The sequence below is a fragment of the Molothrus aeneus genome, chromosome 10 (assembly GCF_037042795.1).
Source record: "Molothrus aeneus isolate 106 chromosome 10, BPBGC_Maene_1.0, whole genome shotgun sequence".
Lineage (NCBI taxonomy): Eukaryota > Metazoa > Chordata > Aves > Passeriformes > Icteridae > Molothrus > Molothrus aeneus.
In genome coordinates, this window is record NC_089655.1 from 6,588,905 (window position 1) to 6,601,445 (window position 12,541).

The 12,541-nt window shown below is 39.2% G+C and overlaps 1 protein-coding gene across 12 annotated transcripts in view; it reads left to right on the plus strand.

The window, feature by feature from the left end:
• GIGYF2 (GRB10 interacting GYF protein 2) overlaps window positions 1-12,541 on the plus strand; it is a 74,380-nt gene that overhangs the window by 13,857 nt on the left and 47,982 nt on the right. For all 12 annotated transcript variants that reach the window (XM_066557082.1, XM_066557087.1, XM_066557090.1 and 9 more), the window contains 3 exons: window positions 757-886; window positions 3,080-3,175; window positions 8,102-8,210. In XM_066557082.1, the coding sequence (XP_066413179.1) occupies window positions 757-886; window positions 3,080-3,175; window positions 8,102-8,210 (335 nt within the window). The remainder of the gene's footprint in view (window positions 1-756; window positions 887-3,079; window positions 3,176-8,101; window positions 8,211-12,541) is intronic.

The window sequence follows — 12,541 nt, forward strand, 5'->3', positions numbered from 1 at the left end:
AGAAGTCAAGTAACTTTCCTGTGTGGGATGAGAACAAATGTATTAGCATATTTATCTGTTACCATAAAGCAGATTTATTAGATTGCTGGTTCAAGTGTCTCTGAGGTAGAGTGTCACTGTATTTTGTACATATCTTTTTATTTTATTTTTTCTTTTATTGATACCCTAAGTTAGATGTTACATGCACTCTCAAAAAATAAAAGCCATTAACTTTATTTTGTGTAAAAGGGATTTATGGCAAGGAAGGATTCCAGAGACACAAGAAGAAACTTCATTATAAAATTTACTGTGCTGTTCTGTTAAACTTGATGAAACATCTGAATAAACTCTTTCCTTGGCTTAATATTTGCTGCACTCTCTAGCACAGTAAGAATTTTTCTTGGCAAAGGGAAGCTGTTGTCTTTAAGGTATCCCACTGATTGTGTGCAGCCTGTGTGAATAGCTTGGGCAAGGCTTTAGGGGGGTATAGCTGCCTTGCTGTATAGTCAGTATAAGAGTTTTCCTGGGGCAACTTGAATTCCTTGATGTGCTCATGGGAATTCTGTTATTTCTTGCTTTCCTGGCTGTGGGTGAAACAAGGGAAGTTCTTCCACTCCTCCTATTGAAGCGCTGAGAGTTTTGAAGTTAAACTGTTAATGTCTTTACTTTCAGTATTGTGTTTATTTTGTTTGTGTCAAATCTGTAAACGTGCAGAGGATGGTAGCACAGGTTTGCATATTCTCAGTTCATGTTTATTGCTTTTCTGCTTCCTCTTAGGCTGCGAGCTTTGTCTAGTGGCGGGAGTGTGACATCCCCTCCTCTGTCTCCGGCCTTGCCCAAGTACAAACTAGCAGACTATCGCTATGGGAGAGAAGAAATGTTGGCACTTTTTCTAAAGGATAATAAGGTGAGCAGGAAGAGGAAGGTGCCCTTGTGTGTCTATTCCTAATGACAGTCTTGTGATTAGGAGTAGTAGTTTGTATTTTGTGATTATGGACAAAGAAATCACATATCCCTTTCAATCCCAGAGTGAAGAGGGCTGATTGTGGGGATTTTCATGTGTGCACTTATTTGATTGCACTTTTACCAGATTCACTATGTTTTTGGGGTTTTTGTTTGTTTGTATTTTTGTTTGTGTGGGGTTTTTTGTTTGTTTGGTTTTTTTTTTGTTTTTCTTCCATTTTAGGGGTAACTTCCTGTACCCCAGAGAACAAAAAAACCTGATTGCCATATTCAGTCTCACTGCCACAGATGACTGAGGGTTAAAGTCGCCTTGCAGCTGTGCAGATTTGCTTGCCTCAGTAGGATTTTATTTAATGTAGTGCATAATAGTTATTTGATTCAGCTACAAAGTCAGGCAATAAATGATATGAGCAGATCATCTGAAAAAAGCAAGAGGTCTCTATCCCATCTTATCAGTTCACTTTAGCAGGTGACTGGCCCAATGAAAGCAGTCCTCAGGTAGCTCCCTTCTCTGGGAATCAGGACACAGAAACTATGACATGTAATGCATAAGAGCAGTATAGAAAATCAACGACTTCCTTCTGGTTTCACTTCAAACAAAGATTCTCAGTGATGTAAAAGATGATACAAAATTTCAGAGATCTTTCAGGCAAATAATTAATAAACTTTGCAGTTGTAAACGTTGGGTTTTTCTTTAGATGGTGGCAGTAGTTGTTATTGTTTATTGTTACAGCAGACCTGGAGGTCTGAATGCCCCTGAGAGCTTACCCTCGGGGGAGGGAGGGACTGCAAGGAGTGATGTCAAGATTATGCTTTGAGCTTGGAGTGGACATGTGCACACACAGCTTCAAGTTCCTGACTTGGCTGTGCTGACGTTCTTGTACAACGCTGGGAGCCCTGCATTGCTTAAATAATGGATTTAAGGGCGTTGAATGTCAAAGATTTTTCTAAGTCTGTTAAGTATGGTATAGTTTAAAGCCTTGCTTTAACATGCAGAATTGTCCTGTTCTACTTCAGGAAACTGTGATTTAGATCTTGATGTTATGCTTGAATAGGTCAGCCAGTCAGAAGTCACTGTTTTTTGCAGTTTGTGTTTGTTATGTCAGATGATGCTGAGACCTCTGCTCCTGGGGCTGATTCAAACAACCCTCAAATATCCTGTGATACAGGAAGTTCTCTGATTATTATGAATGGTCCAAAAGAATATTATCTTATGTGTTTGCCAGAAGGGCATTATGATTAGAGTATGTCTTTCTTTTGCTATGCACATGTTTCCAGGGTGTTGAGTGATTCTAGTTATGAAGACTGAAAGGACTCTTGACAGTGGTTCAGGTCAGCTAGTGGATGTCAGAAATGTTTTTAAGCTGTTGAATTTCTAATTAAAAGAGAGACTGACTGAAAGCAGGAAGACTTCTGCTGGCACACATCTAAAAGAAAAAAAAGTCTTTAGTGTTATGAACTAAATATTTTTGGGGCAGTTGTCCATTGGCATAATTGGAGCTCAGTTGCTGTATGTAATTGGTGGTTCTTGTCCACATTCTCAAGGTTACAACTATTGATGGAGCTTCTGATTCAAAATTAATGTTAACATGTATTTTGATTTAAGTCATTAGTGTTCTCTAGTTAATCTATACATATAGTTCATTGTAATTGGCTTTTTTGTATGTTTTTTTGGTTGGTTTGGGTTTAGTCTTGTTTGAAATTTTTTTTTTTTTTTTTTTTACTTTCCTCATTGGTTATAAATTTGAGTTGCTTATTTCAAATTAAATGCAACCTCTGTGCTGTAGGTGGCAGTTTTGTTAATTAAAAATCTGGCTATAAAAATGTATTGAAGTTAAAAGCAGTAGATGAAATGTCACTTGATTCAGATTTCAGCTGCAGTGGTGTGTAAGTTTGAGTTCTGATGTCTGTGGTCTTGTGGGTGGGTGGTGCTTTGGATGCCTTGTTTGTAAGAACTTTTTTTCTGAGGGTTGTAAATTTGCAGCAGAGTTATACTCACCCCCAGTAAGAGTTACTGGAAGTACTGGGTAAAGGGAGACAGAGTTGGAAGAATAAAAATTGTGAATCAGTGTGTGTGCCATCATCCCTGAAGTAGAAATACTTGCATGTAGTAGAATGCTCTTTTTCTTTCTTACAGATACCTTCAGACCTTCTGGATAAGGAATTTTTGCCTATTTTACAAGAGGAGCCCCTGCCACCACTGGCACTTGTACCTTTTACAGAAGAAGAACAGGTGTGTACCTTTTATTTTTAATCTTTAGATTGTTATTAGTGTAAAGACATAATAAAGAGTATGCTTCCATTAAGAAAAACCATGAAATTTGAAATTAAGACATCTCACAGTGTACTAGTTTGAAAGCAAACCAGCAGGAGATTCCAAGTCAGAACTACAGTTCAATAGGAAAATTAAAATAAAGGCAGTAATACAGAAACTCTGATTTAAACTGAGAGTCAGGATACAACCTGACACCCTGTTGGTCAGGATGGTGGCAGCAGTCTGATTAAATGGTGGCTGCAGTCCTGTGGGAGTGATGGATGTGGTTTTGTCAGAGCAATGAGCCTGTGGAAAGATCCAGTCCTTCTCTGGAGGTCCAGTGGTGCTTATTGAGCTCTGGTCCTCTGGGAATGCAGTGGTGGTGCTCTCCTGGTGTTCCAAGCCTCAGATTGTATAAAGGTAGGAATGTTTGGTTCCTCCCCCTGGGTGGGGCACCTCACAGTGGGATGAAGTAATTCTGTGAGTCACAGGGCTTATGGGAGACCTTGATGGCCCTTTAGTGGCTACTGTCCCCTGGAGGGAGTTAGCAGGGATGAGTCACAGAGGAGATGAAGAACACTCCCTCACCTATTTTAACAGCTTATGAAGATGGTAATAAAATACATACCTTTGGTCGCACCTTTTCATTTTAACCTAGGACACAGAGAAAGAAATTATGAAACCATACTGTGTCAGCATAAAGTTTAAATTCTATCCATGCTCAATTATTGTCTTAAATTGGAAAAAATTGTTTTTATCCAATGTTCTGTTGAAGGTAGACAGGTTGTTAAATCAGGATCACCATCTGGGAAGTGTTACCTATTTTTTAAGTATGCATCATTTTCGGATCAGTGACATTTTCTACAGTTTTTTACCATCTTCTCTTTGGTAACCAGAGAATCACAAAAGTGGCTACGTTCTGTAGCCTCTGTTTTGTGTTCTTTAGAGAAATACTGAAGTTTTTTGACTGTTAACATTTATTCAGAAGATGCAGTAGTGTTAACTGCTCTGTATATAAGCAGTTTCTTTTCATCTCCTCCTTTGATGTATCTATAGGTGTATATAACCACAGAGATGGATGAGAGTGAGAACAGGTCCATAAGGATTCCATTTAAGGGATAACTGATCTGGGTAGTTTGAAATCTCTTGCTTTAAATTTGATTCTTAATGGAGAAAACTGCCCATCTTCTCTGGATGAGTGCCTCTGACTTTTGACTCTGAACTATTTCCTCTTTCTGGCTCTCAGAACTTTTGATTTTGCAGTTTCTCTCTGATTTGTCATTTTTCTTAGCACTTCTCTTACTTCATAATACTGTGGTTTGGATTTTTGTTTCTTTTGCAATAGAAGCTGAGTATTTTTACTGGCTTGAGTGATTTGATTTTTGCAGGGGTGGGTAGTGTTACTATTAGTTTCTTAAGATATCAGAGCATCCTTCTTCCTTTGCCTGCCTCAGGCTGTTGTGTTCTTGAATTTTTCATTCCATTTTGTGCCTGGGTATTTTGGCATATCCACTTCATCTCTTCCAGACTTCCTTCCTCTTCAGAGCTGGTCCATATTTCTTGTGTGTCTGTAGGATGCTGGCATTTCACACAAGATACTGATGGCTTAGGTTTTAATCAGCAGTTGGATTTGAGTTCATGTGGGTACACTGTAAGCACTTCATGTCATAGTCTTCAAAGGCAACTGAGATTGAGACTGTGCTTTTGTGGGAAGGCTTAGCTTAGCTCCTGTTCTCGAGCAGGGGGAGAAGGAGCAAGCCCCAGACATGGTCAGCCAGACATACAGTAGCACACCTGAATGTTGAACCTTTGTGTAAATGTCTTGGGGTTTATTCTTTGGCTGATGCATGGTGGAGTCCCTCAGGGAGGACTTGCAGGCTTCTTGCAGTTTAAGGGGATGCTGACTCCTGGTGTTTGTCAGGATACTCTCTGCGAGGAGTGACATGAGTTGAAGGCTATGGTATCAGTGTGCAGAGTACAGATGAGGTGGGAAGTGCTGCTGAGCTTCAGGGATGGATGTGCTCCTCTGCTGCAGTGCCTAGTGTTTCAGCAGTCTTGAAAACTCCTGAGGAGTTGGTGTATGCTGTGTCACTGCTTTTCCCTCCTCCTCTTCACCTGTAATCATACAGGAGCCTTTAAACACTTTAACAATTCTCTAAAGTCTCCATAGAAATCATCATCTGGAAGAAGAAGTCCATATTCCCTTTTTAAGAAAGCTTTTCCTTTAATGCTTTCCAGGGACCCAGAGGATATCAACAATCTGGTTTTTCATGCCCTTTTTTCCCTGTCTTCATGATTGATTTGAGGTAGCAAGGGAATGGCATTTTTTGAGTTAGAAATTCTGCTGTTTGTTCCCCATGACATAGCATTGTTTAGCATTAAGAATCATCTTCAGAAGTGATTTTGAGGTGAATATTAATGGATTCACCGCTAGTGGTGATGCAGGAAAGTTCTTACAATTAAGATTGACAAAAGAGAGTTTAAAAGACCTTTTTACCCCCTCTAGGAATACTGAGGATAGAATTGTTGTCTCAGAACTTGAGAGGCAGGGCTTTGGGAGTCCTTAGAGGAGAGGCTGATCAGAGCACTGGTACTTTAGTGCAGTGTTCAGTTGCAGCTGAGCCTGTCAGGATTACTTTGGCCTTAGATTCAGAACAATTCCTGCTGTGTTGTGCACCTGATGGCACTGCAGTTTTATGTTTACTATGGGAAGAACTTGTCTCAAACTGAATTACAGGTGTATTATCTAGGGATGGTGACAGATCATGTCAGCTGTATTGATTTGAACTTAAATGTATTTAGTTTTGTAGTATTTAATTGGATACTTAGGGCTACAGTGTTCCCTGTAATAGGACAGTGACATGCTTTGGATGGAATTGCTGTTTTTTTTATGTAAAATGTTACTTTTCTGAAGATAATTTTGTTGAGCTAACCTAGAGTTCAACTGATTCACTTACTGTAATGAAATACAATATATTTGCAATCACAGATTTGTCTAAGATGTGTTTCCAAGGTAGTGTCTGTTGAAGCAAAGGAGCTTTCTGCAGATGGCTTTAACAGAGCTTCCCACCATAGGGCACTGGCAGTGTGCAGCAGATGTTCCTTTGCCTTTCCCACTGCTCCTGTTTTTCCTATTTGCATTAGGGGAGAATTTGGTTGACCTAATCTTACCTGCTTGCATAGTAAGGAAGGCTCAAACTCTTGCTGACTATAATGGAGATCCTTTTGTGTCCTCCCTGGTTAATTTCCTGACATCTGTTTCCTAAGACATCTTCATTTGCTACTAAAGCTGTATTTTGGCAGCTTTGTTCTTCAGTCTGCATTGGTCATTGAGGAATACCCTGATCAATAGTAGGGCAATTTTTGCTTTTTTGACTTTACTTTTTTACTTCTTACTGTGATCTTATCATGTGGGTTATTACCACTATGCCTTCACTGCAGCAAGGCTCTACAGAGGGGAGGGAGAAGTTGCTCAGAGTTCAGGCAGACAAGTCAATTTAAAAATGAGATCATTATTTTGTTCTTACAGGAAGAATAAGGCATAAAAAAAGAGGAATCTCCTATGGAAGACAATGATTCTGATAAATAACTTAAATATGGTTTTTTTAGTGAAATGTTTCAGTGCTTCACAAAAAAGCAGAAGTATCAGCACCCAGAAAAGATGGTGGTTTGCTCAGAGGCAGATGGAGGTGGTTCCTTTTCACTTGCAGTTGAAATGGTTGCTCTAAACTTTAAGAGCTAGCTCAGAAAACAGATTTGCTGGAGGCCGACCTTGCTTTTTTGCCATGCATGACTGCATTTTTTCTTTCCCCTCAAGTCTAATTAGTTACCAATTCTTTCTTGAAGGAAGATCTACTTTTGTAGGGAGCACATATCAAGCAGTTTTTGAAATGTTTCTGTAATGTATTAAATCTCCTGTTGGCTTTGATGTTAGTGATTTAGATTTTAAATAGTATATAATCACTTGTCTCATTGTTCTCTGAAGACCTTCAAAGTCCTAGTAATTCACATGAGTTGATGTAAGCACCTTGCTGGCTCCACGTTCCTTTCAAGAAGCCTGATATAACAGCTGTTTGGAGTCCTTTGCATTCTAATTATTTAAAACTTGCATTCAGAAAGTGTCTGTCAGTTCAGGTTTACTTGTTAATGTTTCTGTACATGGTTCTGAATTCTTTGGCCCAGTTTTCCAAGTATTTGTGCTCAGAGAATAGGGTCAGAGTTGGTTATATTTATCCATTCTTTATTGAAATTTTTTCTTTTAGCAGTTTTCATATTAAGCTAAAGTTGAATTTTACTAGTGTTTATTTTTTTATGAAAATGAGTATCACTGAAGTTTCAGAAGCCCTAAGTACACTTAGTTTTTCCTAAAATATGTTACTCTTGTGATATTTAGAGAATAAAAAGGCTTATTTCTGCAAAGGACATTGGTAAATATAACTTTATTCAAGTTCTCTTGGTCTTTACATGTTCCTGCTTTACTTAAGTAAGTTTAGAATTGGTATTAATTATTGGTGTCAGGTATAGGCAGATGCCAGTCTCTTTTTGCAGCAGAATGTGTATTTAAAACTGCTGATGTTCTAATGGCCTCTGGTATCACCTGAAAAAGGAATAGCTGTTCAAATGCTTACTTCAGAGCATTAGAGAGAAATCTCAGCTAAGTAACTTGGAAATGGTAATATTGACCAAGATCCTTTTATAGACTGCTTCAGCTGCTCACATGTGCATTTTCCTTTCCAGTATTAATTGTAGAGAATTTGTAATATAAACAAAGCCAGATTTAAGATAATGATAAATGTTTGATTTTCCTTTTTGTTTTGTTGGTTTTTATTGTTTATTTGTGTATTTGTGGTTTCTTTGTGAAGGTTTTTCCAGTCAAATCTGACAGTGACTCTTTCTTTTTGGCAGAGAAATTTCTCCATGTCTGTAAACAGTGCTGCTGTCCTGCGGTTGACGGGACGTGGAGGAGGAACGGTGGTGGGGGCTCCTCGAGGTCGAAGTTCCTCTAGAGGTCGAGGTGAGCTGCCTGTGGGATGTGCTGCAGTGGATCCAGGGGATCCAAGCTGCTCAGAGACACTAAGTGGAGCTTGGCTAGAGCTATGTGTTCTTTTTGCTTAAAGCTTTGAAACCTTTCCAACAAGGTGGTGCTGGAGAATGAATGAGTTTAGTGATGATTCTGCACATCTTAGCACACAACTGGTATCTCTGTTATATGCCTTTGCCAGGTTGATGGATGGGAAACCAAAAGGGAAAGGTAGTTTTGGGGTGGAATATGAAATTCTTTGAAATAACTTTATTAAAAGCATAAAACCAATTTATAGGGAGAGGGTAGGAAAAATATATGAATGTACTTAAAACATCATGGTTGTAGTCGGTTGGGTTCAGTATTCTGAAAAGCCATCTTCATTTGTTAACATCCTGAGTGTAAACAGTTAATGGGAAGTTGTAATTGAATTTGGGAGACATTTGAGTCGTTCTAGTTCTGGTGCATCACTGCAGCTGTCTCATCCAGGATCACCTGAAACATTTGCAAATGAATGGAGAAAATGTCCTGAGGCCATATTGCTAAAGTCAAACCAAATAGTTAAACCCATAATTTATCTTAGCAATTCCTTTTCAATGTGTGCACTTCTGTGAACTCTTTTTGGGGGGCTTCATATATAAATAGGATGGGCTGCATTTAGAATACTAGGAAGCTAGTAACTTGGAAATACTGAGTAAATAATTTTGTAACCTCTGTCTTTGCAGGTGCTTAGGTGAGATTTCTCTTAGAGCCCTTTTTAATTTAATTTTACATGCCCTTAACGAGTGGTATTTTCAATAAGATCTTCAGAAAGTACTTCATATATAATTAGGTGCTTGACAGAGTTTTGCTTTTACTTAATGCATTCTCTCATTTCTGTTCTCATTCCTTAATCCTGCTTTCTTTTTAGTTTACATCTCTCAGATATTTGTAGATGGTTTTCTGTCTTGTGGTTGCTTCCCCGCTAAGATATGAATTTAAAGCTTTATGAGACTATCACTAGATTTTCCTGTTGCTTCCCCTTCATTTGCCATTGTCGTTGCACAAATGCTCAGGGTTTCATTTAAAAAAAAGTGTGCATATATATATATAGATGTGTGTACTAATTTGGGACTTGTTGCTTTTCTGTTCTATTTTAATGTGTGTGTTTCTATCACCTATGTTTCAGTTTTGCTAGGAATACATATTGGCTGGTTTCTTTAGATGCATCAAGACAATTCTGCAAATTAAATTATTGCTGCTTAAAATTTGATGATTTGAGATCATACATCCACTAGTGTGCTCTCTAGTTTCAATATCAAGATACTTTGACCATTTGTAATTTGGCAAACCCTTTATTTTGCTTTCTTTTGTCAAATGTCCCTGTTTTCTTGCTGCACTATTAACAATGTCATCCTTATGCAGTGAGCAGTGGTTGTTTTTTCATTGCCCCCACTAGTTGCAATGAGATTGTAAGGCTAAATGTGGCAGAATATGGCTTCTAATCCAGTAATTCTATTAATGATTCTACTCATATGCATGACTGCTTTGTTTGGCAGTAAAGTTTGTTTCCTTATGTTTTAGTGGACAGAACTTAAAATGTATGCAGTATTAACACTTTGAAAGCTGCTGCATGTATTCCTGATTTCCCATAGTTCATTTTTAAGATTTGTTAAGAAATACTAGCAAGAACTTTGTCGCAAAATTAATCATTTTCATTTTCTTTTTTGTTTATCCTAGTTTGATCTTTTAAGGTGTTGGAATTATTATATGGTGTGCTTGTGAGGCTGCTCTGTTTAAGCTGTAGAGGACATACTTCTGCAGTAAATTTCTTCAGCTTTCTGAGCTTTCCTTCTTTCATTGATCCTGGTTGCTGCTTGTTTCTTCCACTCTTCCCTTCTTCCCATGAGCAATTGCTCTTGCATTCTAGGCATGATGAGTTTTCCCAAAGTTTTATATCACAGCAAAGAAATTAAGGCTTCTGCCAGGAGAAAATGGTACCATTTTCATAATTATACAGATGATGCTCTTGTAGCCAAGGACTTCAAGTTATTGATGAAAATTCAATAGAGGACTGTTGACGTTTACAGAAACGTTGCTTGCAAGTAGCAGGGTTTAAATGCAATTTTGTTTTTTCAGGTTACAGTGAAAAGGACTTGAAATTTCTTGGGAGTTTTTTCACTAAATGAGCTGCCTCAACAGTTGGAAAACATTCTTATTGCACTGCAAAATTGCCTGGGTTCAAAAGGTTTTCTGGTGTTTTCCATGAACTTTACACAGTTGTACGCAGCAAAGCTGCTGCCGAGTCAGTGCAGGCTTCAGCTTTACCAGAATGAGATTTCTGTCTTGAAGGGACTTGCACCACAGCAGCTTTATAGAGGAATTTGCATGCGTGATTAGATTTGTTAATGAAGTTCCCTGACTGAAGCACAAATGACAGAATTGTGTTCCAGCATTTGAGAGCACGAGAAGCAATCTGTGCTGGGTTGGCAAGGGAAAGAAATGCTGGTAAAGGAGTGTTATGGGTAGAACTCTAAATGGGATTCACTTACCAGTATTTAGAACTGCAAGATAACACTCAGTAAATATTCTCTGGGTGGTCACCCCAACTTTTACTAAAAATCCTTATGTTGTGATGATGAGAATGTGGTTACTATGTGGAAATTGCTTTGATTTTTGGTTTGTTGGTTTATTTTTTTTTTAAATGAAGTTGTCGTCTCTGAAGAAACCAAGTGCTTGCACATGACTCTTTTCTAATTGACTTGTTTTCCTGATAGCTCCCTGTGGTGTGCAGTTAAGCCCTGTGCTTTGTGCTGGCAGGACTGGAATGTCAACATTCATGAATAAGAGCCTTGGATGAGGAGAGATTTAAATAGTCCCTGGAATGGGCTGTAAGCTTACAGACACTTTTGTTTGGTAGCTGTTCTCCCTTCTGGTTAAGGCTGTTATGAAGGGTCCTTTGCTTCCTATTAGAGCTCTTTCCCCACCCACCCTCTGTGCCCTTTGTAATGTGTTTTTGCAGCTGTTGGAAAGTGTGTCAGTGGTGTGAAAGTGTAATGTTTGCATATCTAAACAGCAGCAGTTGAGCTACAGTTATTCTGTTTTTCCCAAACAGTATTATGACTGTGACTGTAGATCCTAAACTCCATTTATGCTGTAATTTCAAGAATTTGCTTCTTGTGTTCCATAAGGCTTTAGGTTTCTTTGTAATGAGAATTATAATGACAGTTTGGGCTCGTGTCTTATATTTTTACTTAAATTCAAACTTGTCTATTTTTCAGGTTAGAGACTTAGCTGTTATGATTGCAATGTCCAGTGGATTGATGTCCTCATCCTGAGGTTTTTGGGAAATTACTGAAATACAAATGATCCATTTGCTCCACTCTGTTATTAAATGGCAGGGTTTATTGACATTTATTGACTTTGCATTCAGTACTTTGTGTAACATATGCACTTAATCTGCTGCTTGTGTGCCAGGTATTTTTTTCAGAAGAGGCATTCTGTTTAAAATAAGCCAAGGAGTGCAGAAGCAGAAGGTCAGGTGGTGTGCTTACATGTGCAGTTTTATCCTCTCTGCAGGCATTTCTCGTGCATTCTGTAACCAGCATTAGCTGTGCCCCAGTGTGCACTTTCAGGTCAGACTCACCCACATGGTACTTGCTGAATGACTGACTTTGCACACCACAGTTTCCCTTGACTGGCTGCTTCTCTTCTGTAGCTTGGTAGGATCTGTTTGATGCTTCCCACACTGTGCTCTGCTTGGTGGCTGCTGGGGCTGCACATGTGCTTCTGCTTGCCACTCTTGGATGGGCCCATGTTGTTTCTACACGTGGACGGGGTGGCAGCACAGCCAGGGCAAATGTGCTTCAGTAGCCCTGTCCAGTATTATGTGCTATCACTGCAGCTGGCAGCTGAGTGCTGTGACCCCACAGGCAGCCTTAACCTGAATGCCTAAGATCAATAGTTTGGACATTTTGCAAGGTTATCTTTTAATTCAGACCATTTTGGTGGCTGAGCACAACTGAAATACTGATGGACCACCATGCAGGGGTGGTGAGTGGTGGGGGGAGGTTTCTCAGGCTGTGATTTCCCATACTTTTAGATGGCCATCAGCCTTGCTGCTGGGAAAACAACTAATTCTTGCTCTTGTACAGGACGCTTGCTTTATTTGCTGGTGAGATGCCCTGTATCACCCAGGCTCTGGCTCTGGTGGTGTGTGGCTGCTCCCAGTGTGCAGCATGCACTCACCCTTGCAAGAGGAGCACTGCAGTGCTGCTGCTGCTCACTGTACAAGCCTGCTTTGTTTTTGTTGGGAAAGTGTATGTAACTTCCCACCTCTGCTACCT